Source organism: Danaus plexippus, chromosome 7 (genome assembly GCF_018135715.1).
Source record: "Danaus plexippus chromosome 7, MEX_DaPlex, whole genome shotgun sequence".
Lineage (NCBI taxonomy): Eukaryota > Metazoa > Arthropoda > Insecta > Lepidoptera > Nymphalidae > Danaus > Danaus plexippus.
In genome coordinates this window covers 2,026,654-2,044,557 of record NC_083541.1, presented here as the reverse complement: position 1 = coordinate 2,044,557, position 17,904 = coordinate 2,026,654, and the positions used below count along the sequence as shown (strand labels likewise).

General features: G+C 29.1%; 1 protein-coding gene across 7 annotated transcripts in view; it reads left to right on the top strand.

Moving 5' to 3' along the window:
• LOC116770994 (uncharacterized protein CG43867) overlaps positions 1–17,904 on the top strand; it is a 165,057-nt gene that overhangs the window by 112,278 nt on the left and 34,875 nt on the right. For all 7 annotated transcript variants that reach the window (XM_061520867.1, XM_061520868.1, XM_032662690.2 and 4 more), the window contains one exon: positions 15,722–15,784. In XM_061520867.1, the coding sequence (XP_061376851.1) occupies positions 15,722–15,784 (63 nt within the window). The remainder of the gene's footprint in view (positions 1–15,721; positions 15,785–17,904) is intronic.

Here is a 17,904-nt window from a genome sequence, read left to right as displayed (position 1 = left end):
TCTTCTTAGAGTTAGAGAAGAACGGGTGAAAATTTTCTAGTTCGCTTTGTGCGGTGAATTTTCAATGATTTTCATTGTTTATTGGCTAAGTTTGGTTGGGATGAACCTGAAGAGCTCGATTTGATAGATTGCTTCTCTTAAAATGTTGAAATATTTCCGATTGTATATTTAAAACATTCCTATAAACCTCATCCGAAGCTTTTTATTCACTTTGATGTTGCGGACGTATTTCTTTGACGGGTCACACAGAAAATATACGAAGTTGGAAACGGTCTCGGTTCATTCAGGTTGAATGGATTCAAATACGATTATTTTTAAATAACGTAATATTTCAAGCGATAATAATACATCTGCTATGAAACTATGAAGAACTAAATATTATTTAACTTGCTAAAAGTTGTAAAAATCATACGTTTACAAATTTTGTGCTATAATTTAGAGCTATGAGATGATGCAAAGTGATGTGAAATTTATTTCAAAATTAATAAGAAACATATAAAAACCAACATAAATAATATCCAAACGAATTTAGGATGTAATTTTTTCGACCGGCCTACTCAACTTGAATGTCTGTTTTGAATTTGAAGTGTTATAGATATTTTAAGTGATGTACCGCCTCTTCAACCTTTCACTGGCACGTCATATAGAGTTACTGGCGGTTTTTACGCTGGGCCGTTTATTATAAACTTTATGATGGCATAAAACATAAAATAATGGAGTATTTTTACAACCCGATGCCATAAAACACCTTTTATGGTTGTGATAACATCACATTTGATATTTGGCGCGTGTATTGCTTTTGGTATAGGAAAAGGTTTTTTAATTGCTAATATCTGAGTATGTAAAGTCAGGGTACGGCTTAACTATGTTATTTATTATTTATTATATATGTATAGACCGGCTAAAACTATAATATTCCTATCCTCATATGACCATGTTGGAAAGCTGGTTTCAAACATAGTCATGAACTTAAAAACCTTCTAAAAACAAAAAAATGCCATGTTTATATTAAACATTTTTGTCAATGTAAATCTTTATTACGATTTCCATAACCTTTGTACGCGATAGTACTTACGAGTTACAACAGCACGTAAAACATACATAATTCATTATTATTCTTTAATATAAACAACTTAATCATTCTCACTTAAGTATGCATGAATTTATATTTTTCTTTCCCATTAATCTAATATATTTCATTACAACAATTTCCTACTAAGTCCACTAATAATAGTTGTTGTGGCAAAGGAATAAGAAAGCTGAATTCACTATATAAAATAAATGCAATAAAGTATTGTCTGTGCATTAGACACGTCTGCTAGTCTCGAAATTGCCTTCTAATTGTGTTAGGTTCTGACTGAAAGGATTTATTGCTATTTGAAAATAGTTTTATTTTAATTCTATTGTCTCCAACACTTCAGTATATTGTTCATCGTCTATTTATTATTTTATAATTCAGTGACGTTGTTTATGTTACGTTTAGATGAGTTTATATTGTAATTCATTTTAATTTACATTAAAAACATTATATTAGATTGAGCGTTTGGTTTCATCTCTATAAATTTAGTTGTTTACGATTGTAAACATATATTTTTAAATTATAAAGAAAAAAAAACAAAAGACAATCAATATTTAAAAAAAAACCATGGACTGAAAACAGTGGTCATAAATTTGAACCTTACTTTAAGTTATTACTTTAGTTTTTAATTAAGAAAAGTCCAATTAATTTTCATAGATATTTAAAATACATGTATGTCAAAATATATTTCTGTTCTTATACATTAAATCTCAATATAAAATATGTATTTTTGTGTGGTTGCCATATTTTTGTAGCGAACAAACTGTTTTGCTCTGATATTATTTAAAACCAAACCAAAGCAAGTACATTTTCCGAACATCGCTTCAGTCGCGTCCTCAGATAAATCACTCCATACAATGTAAAATTCATCGAAAAATAACCTCAGATTCTGATCATGTACCGCTGTTTCCTTTTATACTGAATAAAGAAACCTTCAAACTTTATATTTTCATATTAAACAACATGTGTTTTACGGATGATTTTCTTAATTTATAATTTATGTCTTTGATACTTTTCAAGCACCTTTTTTATACACCTGACTCGGCTAACTCAAATATTTTACTATATTTTTAAGATATTTATCTGATATGAGCAAATAATTATAATAAATAATATATAAAACATATGATTTTATATCAGTTACGTAATCTTTCATCTTAACCCGTCGTTCCAAGAAGACAAAGCACGTAAGAAACATAAATTCGTATGGTTTTTCTTAACGTTTTCTCTAACGGGTACAGCTGTCAAGAATGAACCCAATCGGTAAAATCTAATGTGATCCTTATAACAGTTTCAATAAGAACTGCTTTATAAGTATTGTCTTTAAAACTGCGTTGCCCACTATACATTAATGTATTTTTTGAGGTTTGCTGAGGGAGGGATAAAATATTTTATTTAACTAGCCCTTGGCAAATACCATTAGTGTAAGCGCCATCTTGAACCAATTGCCTGTTATTCTTCTATTCTATTGGAAATTTCATCTATTTCCTGCTTTTAAAATAAACCATTTTATTATTTGTTATTGAGTTTTTGTAGCCCATGAACAGTAGACCAACGAGGTATAGGTATAGGGCCTTTTTTACTTCTTTAATGTAACAAAATATTCTTGACAATTACATAACATGTCCGTCGACATGAGTGCTTTTTCGTGCACATTTATTCATGCGTTTTAGTTTTTTTCCTTATACTGTAACAGGCGATATATATAAATAAAACAAAACAAAATAGGTATTATAAATGAAAATAGGTATTTATTAATTTTGTTAATCTATCAACAGTATTCTAGACATGATTTAGCTTTATAGTCATTACCATTTGCTGGGATAAAATTATATCGTTGAAATGAAAAGGCCAGAAATTATATCTTTTAACGGACGATATCCCAATAATAAAGTTCTTAGCAAATTTATATAACCTGGTTTCAAATTAAATAACAAAAAAATTTTTAAACAACAAAGAGATAAGTTTGTATTAAAATCTAAATTCACTTTCAAAAATTGCTATAAGCTGTTCCCTTGAGAATAAAATGAATATTTTTGTTGTCATTATACAGAATAAACTCAATCATAACATCAAAGAATTCAAGAACCACCCTCTTCAAGGAAATCGAGTTGGTTAAAAATTTATATCCCTTCATAACAAAATATATTGATGCAAAATTGATCCCTATTACATTTGACACAAAGCTTTATGTTGTATTCAGTAATATAGACATAGAAAAGTTGTTGATGATTTGGCTCCAAAAACTTGGTAGTTTAAAGATTATTCTAGTATTCTTTTAAATTTTAAGACAGTTATATGTAAAGACAAATTTCGATTTATCTTCAGATCTAAAATTTTGTAATGAGGTTTCATGTCACTTTAATAATTTTGGGTTAATGATGATTACAAATTATAATATTTGGGTGAAAATTATCAATATCTTGGAAGTTCTTTCAAATAAAATATAAGTATATTCAATAAAACACTATACGATAATATTGATTTTGTATAATACTGAAGAATATAGTTATAATTATATTCACATGTGCAAGATATAATCACATTTAAACTAGCTGTTATAGAATAATATTAATTCCTGGAGCAAAAACTTTGTATCCCTTTCAATGAATATATTAAACTTAGCTGACAATGAGTCAAATTTAACACAGAGAATAAATGTTTAAATATATATAATATGGCCTACAAAGAAGTGCACAGTATATTCTGCCAGTGTCGTGTAGAATTAAATATAATTATATTGGTATTCTAAAAAAAAACATTACACATACTGTCAGGATTTTGACACATCTGTAATACGTCAGTCTGTGAAGTCCTCAATGTGTGTATTCTCACTAAATGTCAAACATAACGTCTTTTCTATTCTACCATTGAACTTGAAATAATCAAATAATTACGATAGACCGTTTGATGATGTCTAACTCTTAAAAAATACTTTAAAACGTATTATTTTTAAAGTAGAAACCAAATATTTACAACAGTTCTAGTAATTTTATGATAGAGATGAAAAATACTTGAGAAGTTAAAGTTATTTATTACAGGACAAAGAAAATGTTTAACTCATTTTAATTTTGGTTATAAACAACGCCATTATTGATACAATTGTCATATATTATTTGATACCATTCAAAATAAAACACACTTACAAAGTTTAATTTACAAATAGTGAATTTATATGTAGTGGAGCGATTTCAGTTTAGTTTTTTTATTTGAATATGCATATAGAAATACAGAGATGTTTTAATTCGGTGTAAATATGTAGTCTCACGTGACATGTTACAAAGGTTTAACATAGCTCATTGTTTTGCAATTATAATGTTAAAAAAAGTTGTTTAATTCAGACAAACAATTAACAAACGTTAATGATTTTTAATTAATTCATTTTTTTGTAATAAATATTATAAGGAATATGTAATTATTATTTTTGAATATTTGTTTGCTGGACTAGGACATAAAACGGTCTTTATCAATACTGTCTTTTTCACTTAATTTAATTTGATTAGCCAACAATGTATCAGAATTTAGATTCGTTCCATTGACTCGATTAGGCAGCTTTTATAAGAATTTATAAACTCTCATGTACATGAAGCATTTCAAGAATGTTTAACACTTGTGGGTTTGAGTCCCACTCGCGAAACCCGTCATTGACTCCATCACCAATACAGTATCGATCCAAACAGTTGTATAGAAAATTGAAAGCTGCTGGCGGTTTGTAGGATTTGTTTTGGGAAATGTATTGTACATACAACATACCTATGATTCGCGGGTCGGTCTACACAGACGGACGTTATATGTTACATGCAAAATTTTTGAATTGTTCGGACGGTTTTATAAAACCACGCAAAAAGTATCAGCAGTAACATAACCCATATTGAATGGCACACGTGTTATATTTATCGCTTTTATCTATAAATATTGTTTTACTGACAAATGTTGCCATAACCAACATTCAAATGAACTGCTGACAATTTTTTTCTGTAATGCTTATTTTTCTTAGTATTTTTCTGATGAGCTTCGTTACTGTACGCATTTATAAGTATTATAAATAATTGGATAGGTATTTACTGAAACCTAAGAAATTTGAACTAACAATAAGCCTTAAAGACTTTCGCTTTTTTAATGTAATAGAATTTATTTCACGGAACACCTAATCACGAATATCATTAATAATTTTTTTTTAGTTTGCTTTAATATAAAATAAATTCTTGGAGTATTTTGTAGCATTTTTTATATGAATTTTGGAACAAATTGATTAAATTAAAAGTTTTATGATAATTTTTTTTCTATATATTTCTCTTAAAATAAAAATATACTTACCTATCTTATATATTCTTTCCTTTGATATTAATCATATTTTAAACAAAGGCCATTATCACGTTCAAACTGTTTTTATTTTTTTTTCTATAAAGATGTCTAAATTAGTTTACGGGCGATCTCTGTGCAGTGGTTAATCACCTAGACTGATGAGAATTAAATCTCATTTGATAGTTATCCTTCAGGTTTACATATATATATATATATATATATATATATATATATATATATATATGTGTTCGTAAAAAACTGAGGACATTTTTAAACATTATCAAGATATTCATTATACATTTCGTATCATAAAGCGTTAGTATGAATTTAGCTGCCAACCATTTCTTCTATGACTTGTCATAATTTAGCTTCACGTAAACTTAGACGTATGTATATTATTATATTACTATAATTTCAAACGTTTATTTTAAAAAAAGTAAGGTAAAATAAGAAGTAGTCGATAAAAAGGCAAAAGTAATTTAAAAAATCTTGAATATTAAATCGAAATCCAATACAGAGATTATGTATGTACGGCTTCTGAAGTATTCATCTCTCTCCGATTTCTTCATCTCGTTTTAAAACGAAAGATTCACTCTATTCTACCGCGACTCTCTTCGTCATTTTATATGTCACGAACAATACGACACGACCCTTGCGATTCCACTGCTGGACTTGGAAGTTTAAAATTTTATATATAAAAATATTTTTCGCTGCGATAATTATAATTTATTGATCGTACAGGTCAGTTTCTTCAAATATAGAAACACTTACCTTGAGGTGATGTTAAATGAAGTGGGATTTCTAATATTTAAAATGAAACCCTGTTTAACGCATTACTTTGGCATGTTACCCGACTTTGGAAGCTTGGTGTAAAGACTGAAGGCGTACAAAATTATTTAGAATTGAATATGCTAAACAGCAATAACTATAAGTTATAACAAATTAGAATTTACTTGAGATTTTTCAATCATTTGTATAATGAATTCGTTATGTTCACGGATTCCGAATTGTAACTAACACCACGCAAAAATTAAATCCGAAACACTAAACTAAAAATGTTAGCCGTCCATCGTCACTGTGTTTTTTTTTTTCCGCTGAATATAATACCGACACATGGAATGCGTGCGTACGGTGAACAAAATAATAAATAAAAACCTATCTGTATCGGAAAATGCTTAAAATAAAGTTGCAGCACAAATTGAATTGTCGTTTTTACAATTCGACTCGTACAGGACTTCAATACAACTAAATATTAATTCCAATATAACTGCTCATTCGTGATTTTTAATATGAGTGCCGAATATGTTATCATTATTGATTTAAATAGCTTATTATATTTCCTAGCTATACGTACATGTGTGAGTAAAGCAAAAAAAAATTGCAGCATTTTTAATCCTTGGCCTATTTATTTCTATCCCTGAAAGTTCATACAAACCTGACCTTATCTTCCATCGGCCATTATCCTCAATGACGACATCCCATTTGTCAAGGCCACGCCTCTTGTCTAGTTTTAGTATCAATGGCCTACTATATTATACGTAGACACACGTTTGAAGTCGGAAGGCAATGGTTTTATTTCGAAATGTAATTTTGTATAACAAAAGTTTTTATAAATAGTGAATTGAAACTGGAATGTGTATTTCGCTAAACCAGGCTAAATCATCTTGAATGTTCCGTCTTTGATGTATAGTTGCTATTCCTTCTATTCGTTTCCTATTCTATTATTCCTTTTTCCTTCTAAAGTCCCAAAACAAAAGATGAAAATACTTCAGAAGCGTCACACTCACTTGCTGTGTAAACTGCACTTTAATAATAAAATGCCGTATGTAAAGATTACTTACCAATATACAATTCCACAGATTTGTAACCTTTAAAAAACACTCTCCTAGGCTTGAACTCTAAATCTTTTTATCCATAAAGCGGACGCTAAATGGCATAAACTTATTAACACGGACTCCATAATAATCCGTCTGTTAAATTTTTAAAAAATTATCTTAGTGAACACATTATGCTAAAAATGTAGGGAGGTAAAAATTATCTGACCTACTTTTTAACAAATTCGCTTTGGCCCGGGGGTCCTTTAATTCGCTGAAAAATAACGTATTTTATGCTTTAATGCCACAATAACTTGCTTTATGTGTATCGGTGTTATAAAATGATAAAAATCTTGAAGTTATTGCTATGATAAAAATTGTGAACGTAATATTCTGCCGTAATTTCCTTTATGAGAAATCTTTAAAAGACATTACTAATTGTGTTATAATTTTCGTGACATATTTAACCATAGAAGCTTACTTTTATTGTAACATTTAACACTCAAACAGTATAACGAGTCGCGTCATATATTTTATTCTTAAAGTAACATCTCATTTTAAATAGAGTCAGGCTGTTATTTTTGTTTTTCAAATGGTTACTGACTGATATACGGAACGTGTTTAATATTCAAGTAAATGACAAACAAACTATCTAGACGGACGAACGGAGAATAAAAACGAAACAAAGGAGAAATGACAATTATTTAAGCACTGCTTCAGGGTAAAAAACCGAGGGCCGCTATCTGTCCGAGTAAATAAATTGTCGCTACACGCTACGGAGGGCCACAGACGGAAATATATACAACATATTATGACTTTTATTTATTATATAATAGAGGTTATGTTCCGGTGAATGATTTTCGTGAGCCAATATAAAAGCAATATGCAATGTGGTTTCGAATAATAGTGTTGCTAGTCTGTGGTTCCTCAACGTTGATGGAAAATGCTAGATTTTTTTTTATTGTATGAAAAACATAAACGTTTGAAAGTATGGAACGAAGATTAAATTACATGAAATTCATATTGAATTTCAGTTTTAAACATAGGAAATACATTTTTAGGCAGACCCGTCATTTTAGTCTATATTAGTTTGATTATATATGCGGGTTCGTGTTGGCAGAAAAATCATGGATTAATGGATATTAAAATATACTTATATAGACTACCTATATCAAAAACATCGATTCATATAAAACCTTATTATAATACAAAATAAAATATTTTTATTATAATCGAAAAGGAAACTCTTGTTGTTTAAAACAAATACTATAATTTATATCATAACAGATAAACGTCTTTTATAAGAGATACGATAAGTTTTTCTACTGAAAGTTTCACTTCAACGCTCTTCCCTAAAAGCATCTGAGACTTGATAATAGTACTGGACATTTTAAATGCAAAAATGATGCTAAGTAAAACAACAAAATAATAAAATATGTTATTTACTCTACAATCTTTTTTATCACAGATGCCTGTTCATCTTTTAAATACTAATTTTAATTAAACAAATGAAATTTAGTTACGAGTAAATAATAAAGTCTGGCGTACTAATTGAATTTAATTTTAAGTTATAGTTTCGGACCCTTGAGATTAAGTCGGTCCTATCTGTCTACAATTTGTATAAATTACAATTCCTCCCAATTGCTTAGAATTCCCTCTTGATGACACTCAACTCGACGATTCGATTCACTCTGAAAACTATTCAACATAAGAGATCTTACAATCCGAGTTAAACTCTGCTTTAATTTATATTCAAACCAATCTTTAAATTAAATAATAAAACTGATTTTATTTTTTCAAATGAAACTAATATTTTTCTGATATGCTACGCGTGCTTTAATTTTTGTTAAAACTACATACTCCCGACGTTTCCGTGATCACCGTGATCACGTTTGCTGAAATGTAACCGAAACGTGTATCAGAAAAATATTAGTTTCATTTATATGAATAAAACTCGCGAAAGTCTTAGATCTCATTATGATTTTATTTTTATAAATGTATTTAAGACATTTCCAGATAAAATTCTAGAAACAGAAAAATGAGTTTCCAATTGACATATTTAAATTTAACACAATAATAAAATACGATTCTTATTCAGGAATCATTAATTTCTATAACAATTATAAATGAACAAGGATTTTCGGTCACAATTTATAGAATAAAATAATCTATTCTAGAAACTTTGCGACATTCTTGGCTTCAGTCGGCAATTTAATATTCATTCTTGGTATACAGCTTGGTTATGATTTAGTGGTTGTTGTAAAATATCCTTTATTATCAAGTGCTCTGGATCTACGCCAGCTACCTGGGAACCGCTTATTAACGGATGTGGCAAGCATAATACCTCACGAGTAATGCCTGCGAAATAAGCCGAATGGTTAAAGCGGGATGGCTATTGTATTGAGGCTAAATTCTCGGCGCCATGCCAAAAACTAAAATGCTATCAACTTGGTTTCTTATCTCGTTTCATTAGAATAATGCTTTACGACTGAAATTTGTATTCAAATGTGACCTCGACTTTCATTCCACGAAAGCATAATTCTCTGACGTTTTCATAGAAATATTATCAAGAATGTTGTAGGCAGGTTAGATAAAAATGATAACATCTATTATATTAATAAAATTTTTGTGTGCTCTGAAATGTTAAAATTTTATAGTCATATTAAACGTACACGTACCATTGTGATACTAACATCAAGAACACCTTATTTCTTTTGTTTTATCTAGTCCTGGTTTTAACGCCCTTTTATTTGGAGCTATCTGAATAAAGAGTAAAAGTTTAATATCACTATTATATATTTCTATAATGAGCTTATAAAATACAGTGTGAAATAAGAATGTTTTTTTGCAATTCTGTCATACTTATTGTTTTGTCCTTCCTTATTTGTCGTGACATATCGCTGGTGCGTGCTCTAGGAGATGAAAACTTACCCGTGGCTGGCAACGTCACTTTGATGGATTGGAGCCACTCACTTGATTGGCAGCGGATTTTTTATCTGTATTTTTGCTTTCGGTAGGATCTGGTCAGATAATTTCCAGACGAATTTAAATCTTCCATATCTTTAGTTGGCTTGAAAACTCTCTGCATATTATAAGCGTTAGATTTTTTAACGTGTGGTTATTTTATATAGATCGTTGAAATTTAAACTTTATCAAATACCAAAATGTTATTAATGTCAGCGTTTAGAAGTTATCCAAGTCGTTTCAGTATCTTGTGGCAGGAACAAAAGCATGGTATTTCAGCGGTATTTATGACTTAAAATCCACCCTCTGATATGGCGTTGTACGGATCATTTTTTTGCCGAAGCTTGTCTGGAAGCTCTTTTTATTTACTCAACAACGGCGTATTCCATAAACGATAAATGGATTCTGTACATCATCGTTATCATACAAACATTACAAGCTTGTTCCCGTATAAAGGATTTAACAAATATACATTGAAATAGTCAAAAATTATTAATACACTCATGGCAAAAATTTACATTTACTCCGTTTATTCATATGGCAGCAGCCTCGATATAAAATGCACAATGAGACTAAAATGACCGACAGAAGTATAAGTCTTTAATTTTTAAATCCTGAGTAAAAATTGAGTAACAACTATTATTCAATCACAATAAATGTTATTAAATCATGAAAAAAATTGATTTTTCGGTATATTTTTGTTTACGGACTTTAAAAGAATGTTTCTAATTTCGCAGGTTTATAAATTAGATAGGAATCCTAGCTTCAATAAAGTTTGTTTTATTCATCAAGATACAAAAAAAATTCGATTTATATTGCTTTTTTATTTACATTCAAATGACCTTTCCATCAAAGAAAACTTTGAAAAACCGCTGAAATTTCTTTTTCGATCCCGTCACCTTTTTTTGGAGAGTAATTTAATAAAAAATTAAGTTTTATCTTTTCACTACTATTATAATAAACTCTATTTTACCTTAACATTTCTCATAAATGTCAATTATAAGCGATAGATTAACATATGAAAAGAAATGATTATCTATTCCTAAGTCGACTTTGGATCAGTTTTCTTTATTTTTATGTTATATTTAGATTTTATTGACCCAATTAATTATATGTATATTATTTTCGTTACTAATATTATATATTAAAAAGTAAACACGCGGTTTTTCATGGTTAACTGGATTTAATAAATCCGATGGCCTGAAAATTGTCGTGTAAACAAAGCCCCGTGATTTTCACTAAAATTTTGCAACGCAATGCGTTCGGGAATTTCGATGTTCAAAATTAGATTAGACCCACAATGTTCAACATTATATATGGGGGACCAGAAACTTTGAAATATATAATCTGTGGCTATATGTTGAAGAAGGTAGAGATATTGCGAAGATATAAAACATTAAAAAAATATACGTATTTGAATTAATTTTGATGAAATTTTTGAAGCCGTATATACATAACTAAATATATATATATATATATATAGATATATAATATTATATATTATAATATAAGCTACTGCCTACTACATCTCTTCTTTTACTAACTACATACTACTACTAGGTACTAAGGTAAGATAAGTACAACCTATTTAACATTATTAGCCACATCTCGCCTGCCCGTGATCACGGTTGCTGAAAAGTAACCGAAACGTCAGGATTATGTAGTTTTAAAATAATAAAAATTCGCGTAGTATATCCGAAATATATTAGTTTCATTTAGATTAATAAAACTCGCGAAAGTCTTAGATCTCATTATGTTGGAAGTTTTTATTTGTTCATTTCTTACCGGGAATTAACAGGTTTTGATCTATCATAACATATAAATATACCAACGTATAATGAATAATCGACACCCTTGGGGGCTTTTAGCTGACATGCTACAAGCGTGAAACGATAAAAAAAAACAATTCTGAACTAAGTTTAGATTACTGACAATGTACAACTACTATTTTTATGAAAATTACGGAAAAATACGTTCTTTGAAAGCAAAATTAAATACTATAATTCATACACAAAAGTGGTATTCAATGTGAATTCATCAAAACACTGAAAATGCCATCACTATATGGTTACAATCTATAGAAACTGCAGAAATAGAGCAACCATAACAAAAAAACAAATAAATACATTTAAAATGTATTATTTAAAAGAAATAATATATGAATAAAATTATTAAATACAAAACAATTTAAAGGTTGTAAGTTTGTTACAGACGTTGTCGTTTACCACAGATGTTGAGTTTCATACTTGAGTCATTTTCGCGGTTATATCAGTCTATAATGGTTCTAAGTTAATCCGCTAACTCGGTTAAGACCGTTAAGGGTTTAGACGATTATATAACATCTTTTCATACTTATAAATAATATTAAATATTTTTATTTCCTTGTCAATTATTATGATTATTTATAATTAAGATAAACACAATATAAATATACATAAATCATTGATATACCAAATATAAATTAGTTAAGAACTGTTTAAATTTATATACAATTTATCTCTAAACAAACCTTTTCTAAGCCTTAATCTAGTTATGAATTAAATCATCAGAAATAATACAATTCTTATATCATAAACACGTAATATTGAAGTGAGTTATTGTTCTCAGTGTTACAAACGAAGGGTAGTTTAATATTTGATAGCAGTAGTCCGTTTCACTGGAGAAGGTCATTTGTCGTTCTGACGCCAGCAAGGACGGACGTTCCCATGACCTGAAACGGTTTTCAAATCAAATTATATTACGTTAAAGTATAAAATTCTAATAACTAACATAATTTTTAATTACAATTACAGCTCAATATTAGATAAGGGATTTTTTTATAAATCTGATCTTGATAATAAAATCACTCCGTTTCTAAACCAAGTCCAATGACGAGATGTATCAATTTGGCTACAATAATATAATATATGTACATTATATATGGAGTAGAAAATAATTTCAGATTCGTTTACAGATTTCAAATTTATCGAGGAGCAATCAATTAATTGTTTCGCTAACTTTAAATCAATCGTTGTTAACGGATACCATGACATAATTGGTGTGTGGTATAAGGAATTATGATTGATCTTTTAATTGGATAGCAGAGTATAATTACTGTGTCGTGGATAGCTCGCAAGGGAAGCAATTATGTGGACTATCGTAGGACATGTTTGTATTATATGATAGTTGTAGGTAAAATATAATTTGTCTGTTTTAAGTGCAATTTATTTGTGCTCTGATTAGTCCATACAAATAAAAAGGCGGCATTATGTGCATGTTTCTATATTATATGAAAGCTTTGAAAATTGTGCGTCTAGGTTTATATTGAGCCATCAAAATAAAAGCATAGTTAACTCAACAGAATTTATATGGTCAGTAAATATTTGTGACCTATCAAGTGTACCAAAACAACGATCAAAGGAAATACAAACCCGAAATTTACTTCAGACGTTTTGAAGCTATTTAGTTCAGTTCACCGGTTCCCTTCAGCTGAGTGTCAAAGGCATGTCCGGCGAAAATTCAACCCCCATCCAACCCCCAGCACAACCCCCAAACAACCCCCAATTTCTCTGCTCTGATGCAGAAAATTGAACTGTTTTATGTTTAGTAACAACTTAGTTATGGAAATTTTATATATATTAGTCTTAAACAATATATTTTATAAATTTAGCTAACATCTTTTATAGCTTTAATGACTTAACTTTATCTACATAATGACATTTATAATTTTACTTTATAAACCCTTCACTTATACGATCCTATTCCAGTTAGTGATACATTAATGTTATTTCGCTTAGGATACGACATTATAAAATAGTAAATAAAAGTTCCTATTTGTCTATATATATTTATTACATCAGGACATCTCCGTTAAACGTATATTATTGCTTTGCGCCCATAAAACTATAATTCCCCATAAATTATATCCAATTAAGTTTGCTCCAACGTCCCCTTTTGCTGACTGCTTTTTCCTTATACATCTTCAACATAAAATATATACCTACAGAATCGTACCTACTATACGCTTGTGGTCAATTACAACAAGACCATAAATATATATGAAGGACTTTAGAGCGTTATGGTTAATATAAGCAAACTTAACATTTCCTTGAAACCAAACATTAAACATGACAATTTTAAAATGTGAATTTATGATATATTTTTTGTCAAACATACTCCTTAAGTGACATCTCTTACTCATAACCTGCACCTTCAAATGATTTTTTTTGCAATGTTGTTAGGCAACAATTGAATACAACAAGAATGACCACAATGAGCCCAAAAATTAGAAATTTTCCTTTCGAATAAATCTGTAGGTAGAAACAAAATAATTGTGAAAAATATCCATATATCGATGCTCATGGACAGATATTATTAGACTTCGTCCTTACATACATTTCAGCTATCGACAGCTCGAAATTGGATATATCAAAGACCAGTTCACGCTATTTAAACGGTGTAATGGCGATGTGTGACCCACAAGGAACGCTGTTATACAATATATTCACCCTATTCCAATACGTATCCTTTGAACAGTAAGGACATTAATCGCTTGGATAGTATCGTTAATTGTGCATTTGTTTGCTATGTCATAAACACATGTTGTCAATTTAGGATGTCTGCCGAAATGGTCGGCTGAATTAGTTTTGTAATTAAATTAAACTAGTTGAAATAAATTTTATTGGTTATATTCGGAAATCTTTTGTTGTAGAAAATATACCAGTTATGAATTTAAAAGTCTTTATGTAACAAAGTCTGACATATTATTCGAGACTTCATATTTAAAACTACAGATTTCATTTCATGCATGGATTTATTTGTGAATATTGCTGTTCGTTTCTCTGACGCATGTTGCATTTGAAATGTGTATTTTTATTTGTGAATTCGTTAACTGGAGATCTGAGAACGTATGTTACATCGTCCGGATAAATTCTTTTATTATTATAAGGATATCGTTTTCTCACGTCCTTATATTCACATGCAAAATGCAAGTTGTGGCGTTTATTTTTACACGTATGTTAGTAGTAATAATGAAAATTCAGGCAATCTTATCCACGTACTTACAAATTTTCAGTGAATGAAACCTACAAACACGTTCTAATTTCTTGCTTTACGTACATATATAAAAGCTTTGCTTCCACCCTCTCACACCCTTTACCTTAGAAACCGCACAAATATTCTCTTACATAACAATACCAACATTCAGGCTTCCATACAAATAAGTGTACATCTATAACTATAATTGTTACCCTTTAGCCACGTGGTTCAATAAAATATGCGCTGGGTACAACGCCATCTAGCGGGTGGTGATAAAATCGCTTAGTGAACACTCCAACTAAAATGGACCCTGCTAAGGTTAATACAAAAAAAAATATGATTGATAGCTAAGTTGAAACTAGATGGCAGCACACATAGCATAAATAGATATTAGAAAAGGGAAATGTTTCATCTTTTAATAAGTTTATGATGTTAACGATGATGCAACTTTTTTGAATAACAACCTATAACTTATAATGATTTTATCCGTATTAAAATTTTAATCAGCCTAAGGAGAAGAAAGTAATATTTTTCATTGTTTCAGCTCTCCGAGCTCGAACAACGGGTTTTGGAAGCTGAGGGCAGAGCGGAAGAAGCGGAGGATAAGGTATTTTATATATTTAATTTTATTAAAACTATGTCTGTAAAAAAAGTTTTGATAATGTAAATAATAAGTGTTTCATTTAAATTTCCGTTGTTAAAATTATAACCATAATATTTTGTCTCCTATTATTACATCGGAACTTTTAAAGAACCTTTCAATATTCTTCGCTTAAGGAGCAATGGATTCTGTCATTTTCGATAAAAAATCTCATCACAATTATTTGAAAGGGCCTGTTTTTATCCCGAGCTTAAAAGGGCTATAGAAAACCTTTATAGTAGTTGCAAGTCAGAAAGGTCAGCAAAAAACGATAGAACCCTTGTTTTTGTTGCAAACGTAATATACCTTCGTCATTACTGAAATTAAACAGGATATTTTTTTTATATTTTACAACTATCTTTGGCATTTTAATGAAAATCCCATTGTAAATTAAGCAAATAATTAACATACCCACGTTTTGTTATGGATTAATTACTGAATTTCAAATTTTATATATATTAATAATTCCCTTCTATAAAATTTACATATACTAATAATTAAATACTTTTAATTAATGACGAATTCGAGTACTTCAGTAATCTCGATATCAAACTCGAGTAACATTATAAATTTAATTTAAACTCCTGTTGATTAATTCCATAACACGCGTTCGATAAAAGCCTCTGCTTTAATTACGGGGTCAGAAAGTTTGATTTATTTATACCCTAATGCCACTTAAAACTTGGTTGTTACTTGTAGCCGCGTACCTATCCCCTTGAAAAGTCAATCAAAGAAACTGATAGTTATTATTTTGTCACAATAAAAGTACAAATTAGCTTAGTCTTTTTATTACAAAAAAAATTCATAAAACTATCGATTTTCTGAAAAAAAAAGTCTTTTTAAATAAAATATTAATATTAACGGTTTTATAATCGATTCCTAAATTTATTATTTGTCTATGGTTGTTAAAAAATTCATGAAACCACAATGATTTCTCAATTATGATTTGATCGTTACTCGTATTATTGATTCGATTCAAACTATAGTTTTGTTGATTCTTTCATTTCAAACTAAATAACACACGCAACTACGTCAATATCGTTGTTAATGGTCAATATTGTTGTTTATTAAAAAAATTACCTAATGTTGCTACATCAAAAATAAGAATAAAAAAAAACTTCGAATTAAATAATAAAATTATGAATCATAATAATAATGATAAAACAAATGTTTAAAGCTCAGCGAGTTGTCAAGCATAAGCACCCTTTTTAGAACAGTCAGTTGTTAAATCTGAGCGAGAACGCTCACGGATTATGAAGGGTGGATTTACATGTACTAATTGCATCTTACTTTTACATTTATATTATTAAAAAGTTAATAAACATAATTGTTACTTAAATATTATATAGTTTCAATAAAGTATTCATATTATATTTTAATAATTCATTACTTAAATTTATATCAAAATCCAAATTTAATTATTTTTTTTCTGCTGACGATACTCTAGCACACAATTGCTAAGCGCCGATCCTCCTAGAGTGTTATTGATTTTCTGCTGCATTCTGACTCATTCGGTTAGATGTTTTAACGGTTATTCCTTTGAAATTTTAGCTTTTTTTATATTTATATAATTTCGAAATGCATTAAACAATTTCTTTAATTTTATCGAAAAAACAATTAGATTGATAGAAACTACTCTTTTCATCCATTTGTATAAAACTTCTTGGAATTTTCAAGAATAACTCTAAATATTAAAAGCACCTTTATATCTTTGAATCATGATCTCTTTTCTCGTTGAACTTGTGTTTTGACTCGAGTAGTACTTGACACGGATTTTATTTTTATTTTCACTAAACAACTCTAGTAACCTAGACCTTCTTTAGTGTTCTATGCATCAAAACAGTCTAAATAAAGAATTTTTTCTTACAATTTCCTAGTTTTATATTAGTTAGACAATAACCATTTGTTTAGTGCCTAGTCGGATAAAAAAATCTAAAGATATCTTTGCAATTTTATCATTGCATTAAAAACATCGAGTGCGAGTTTTGAAAATGATGAAATCTAATGACCAGTTTTTTAGTCTAGCTAAAAAAATGTTACCGTATTATACGAAGCCTTCCATAGATAGTCAAATATATTAAATCAAA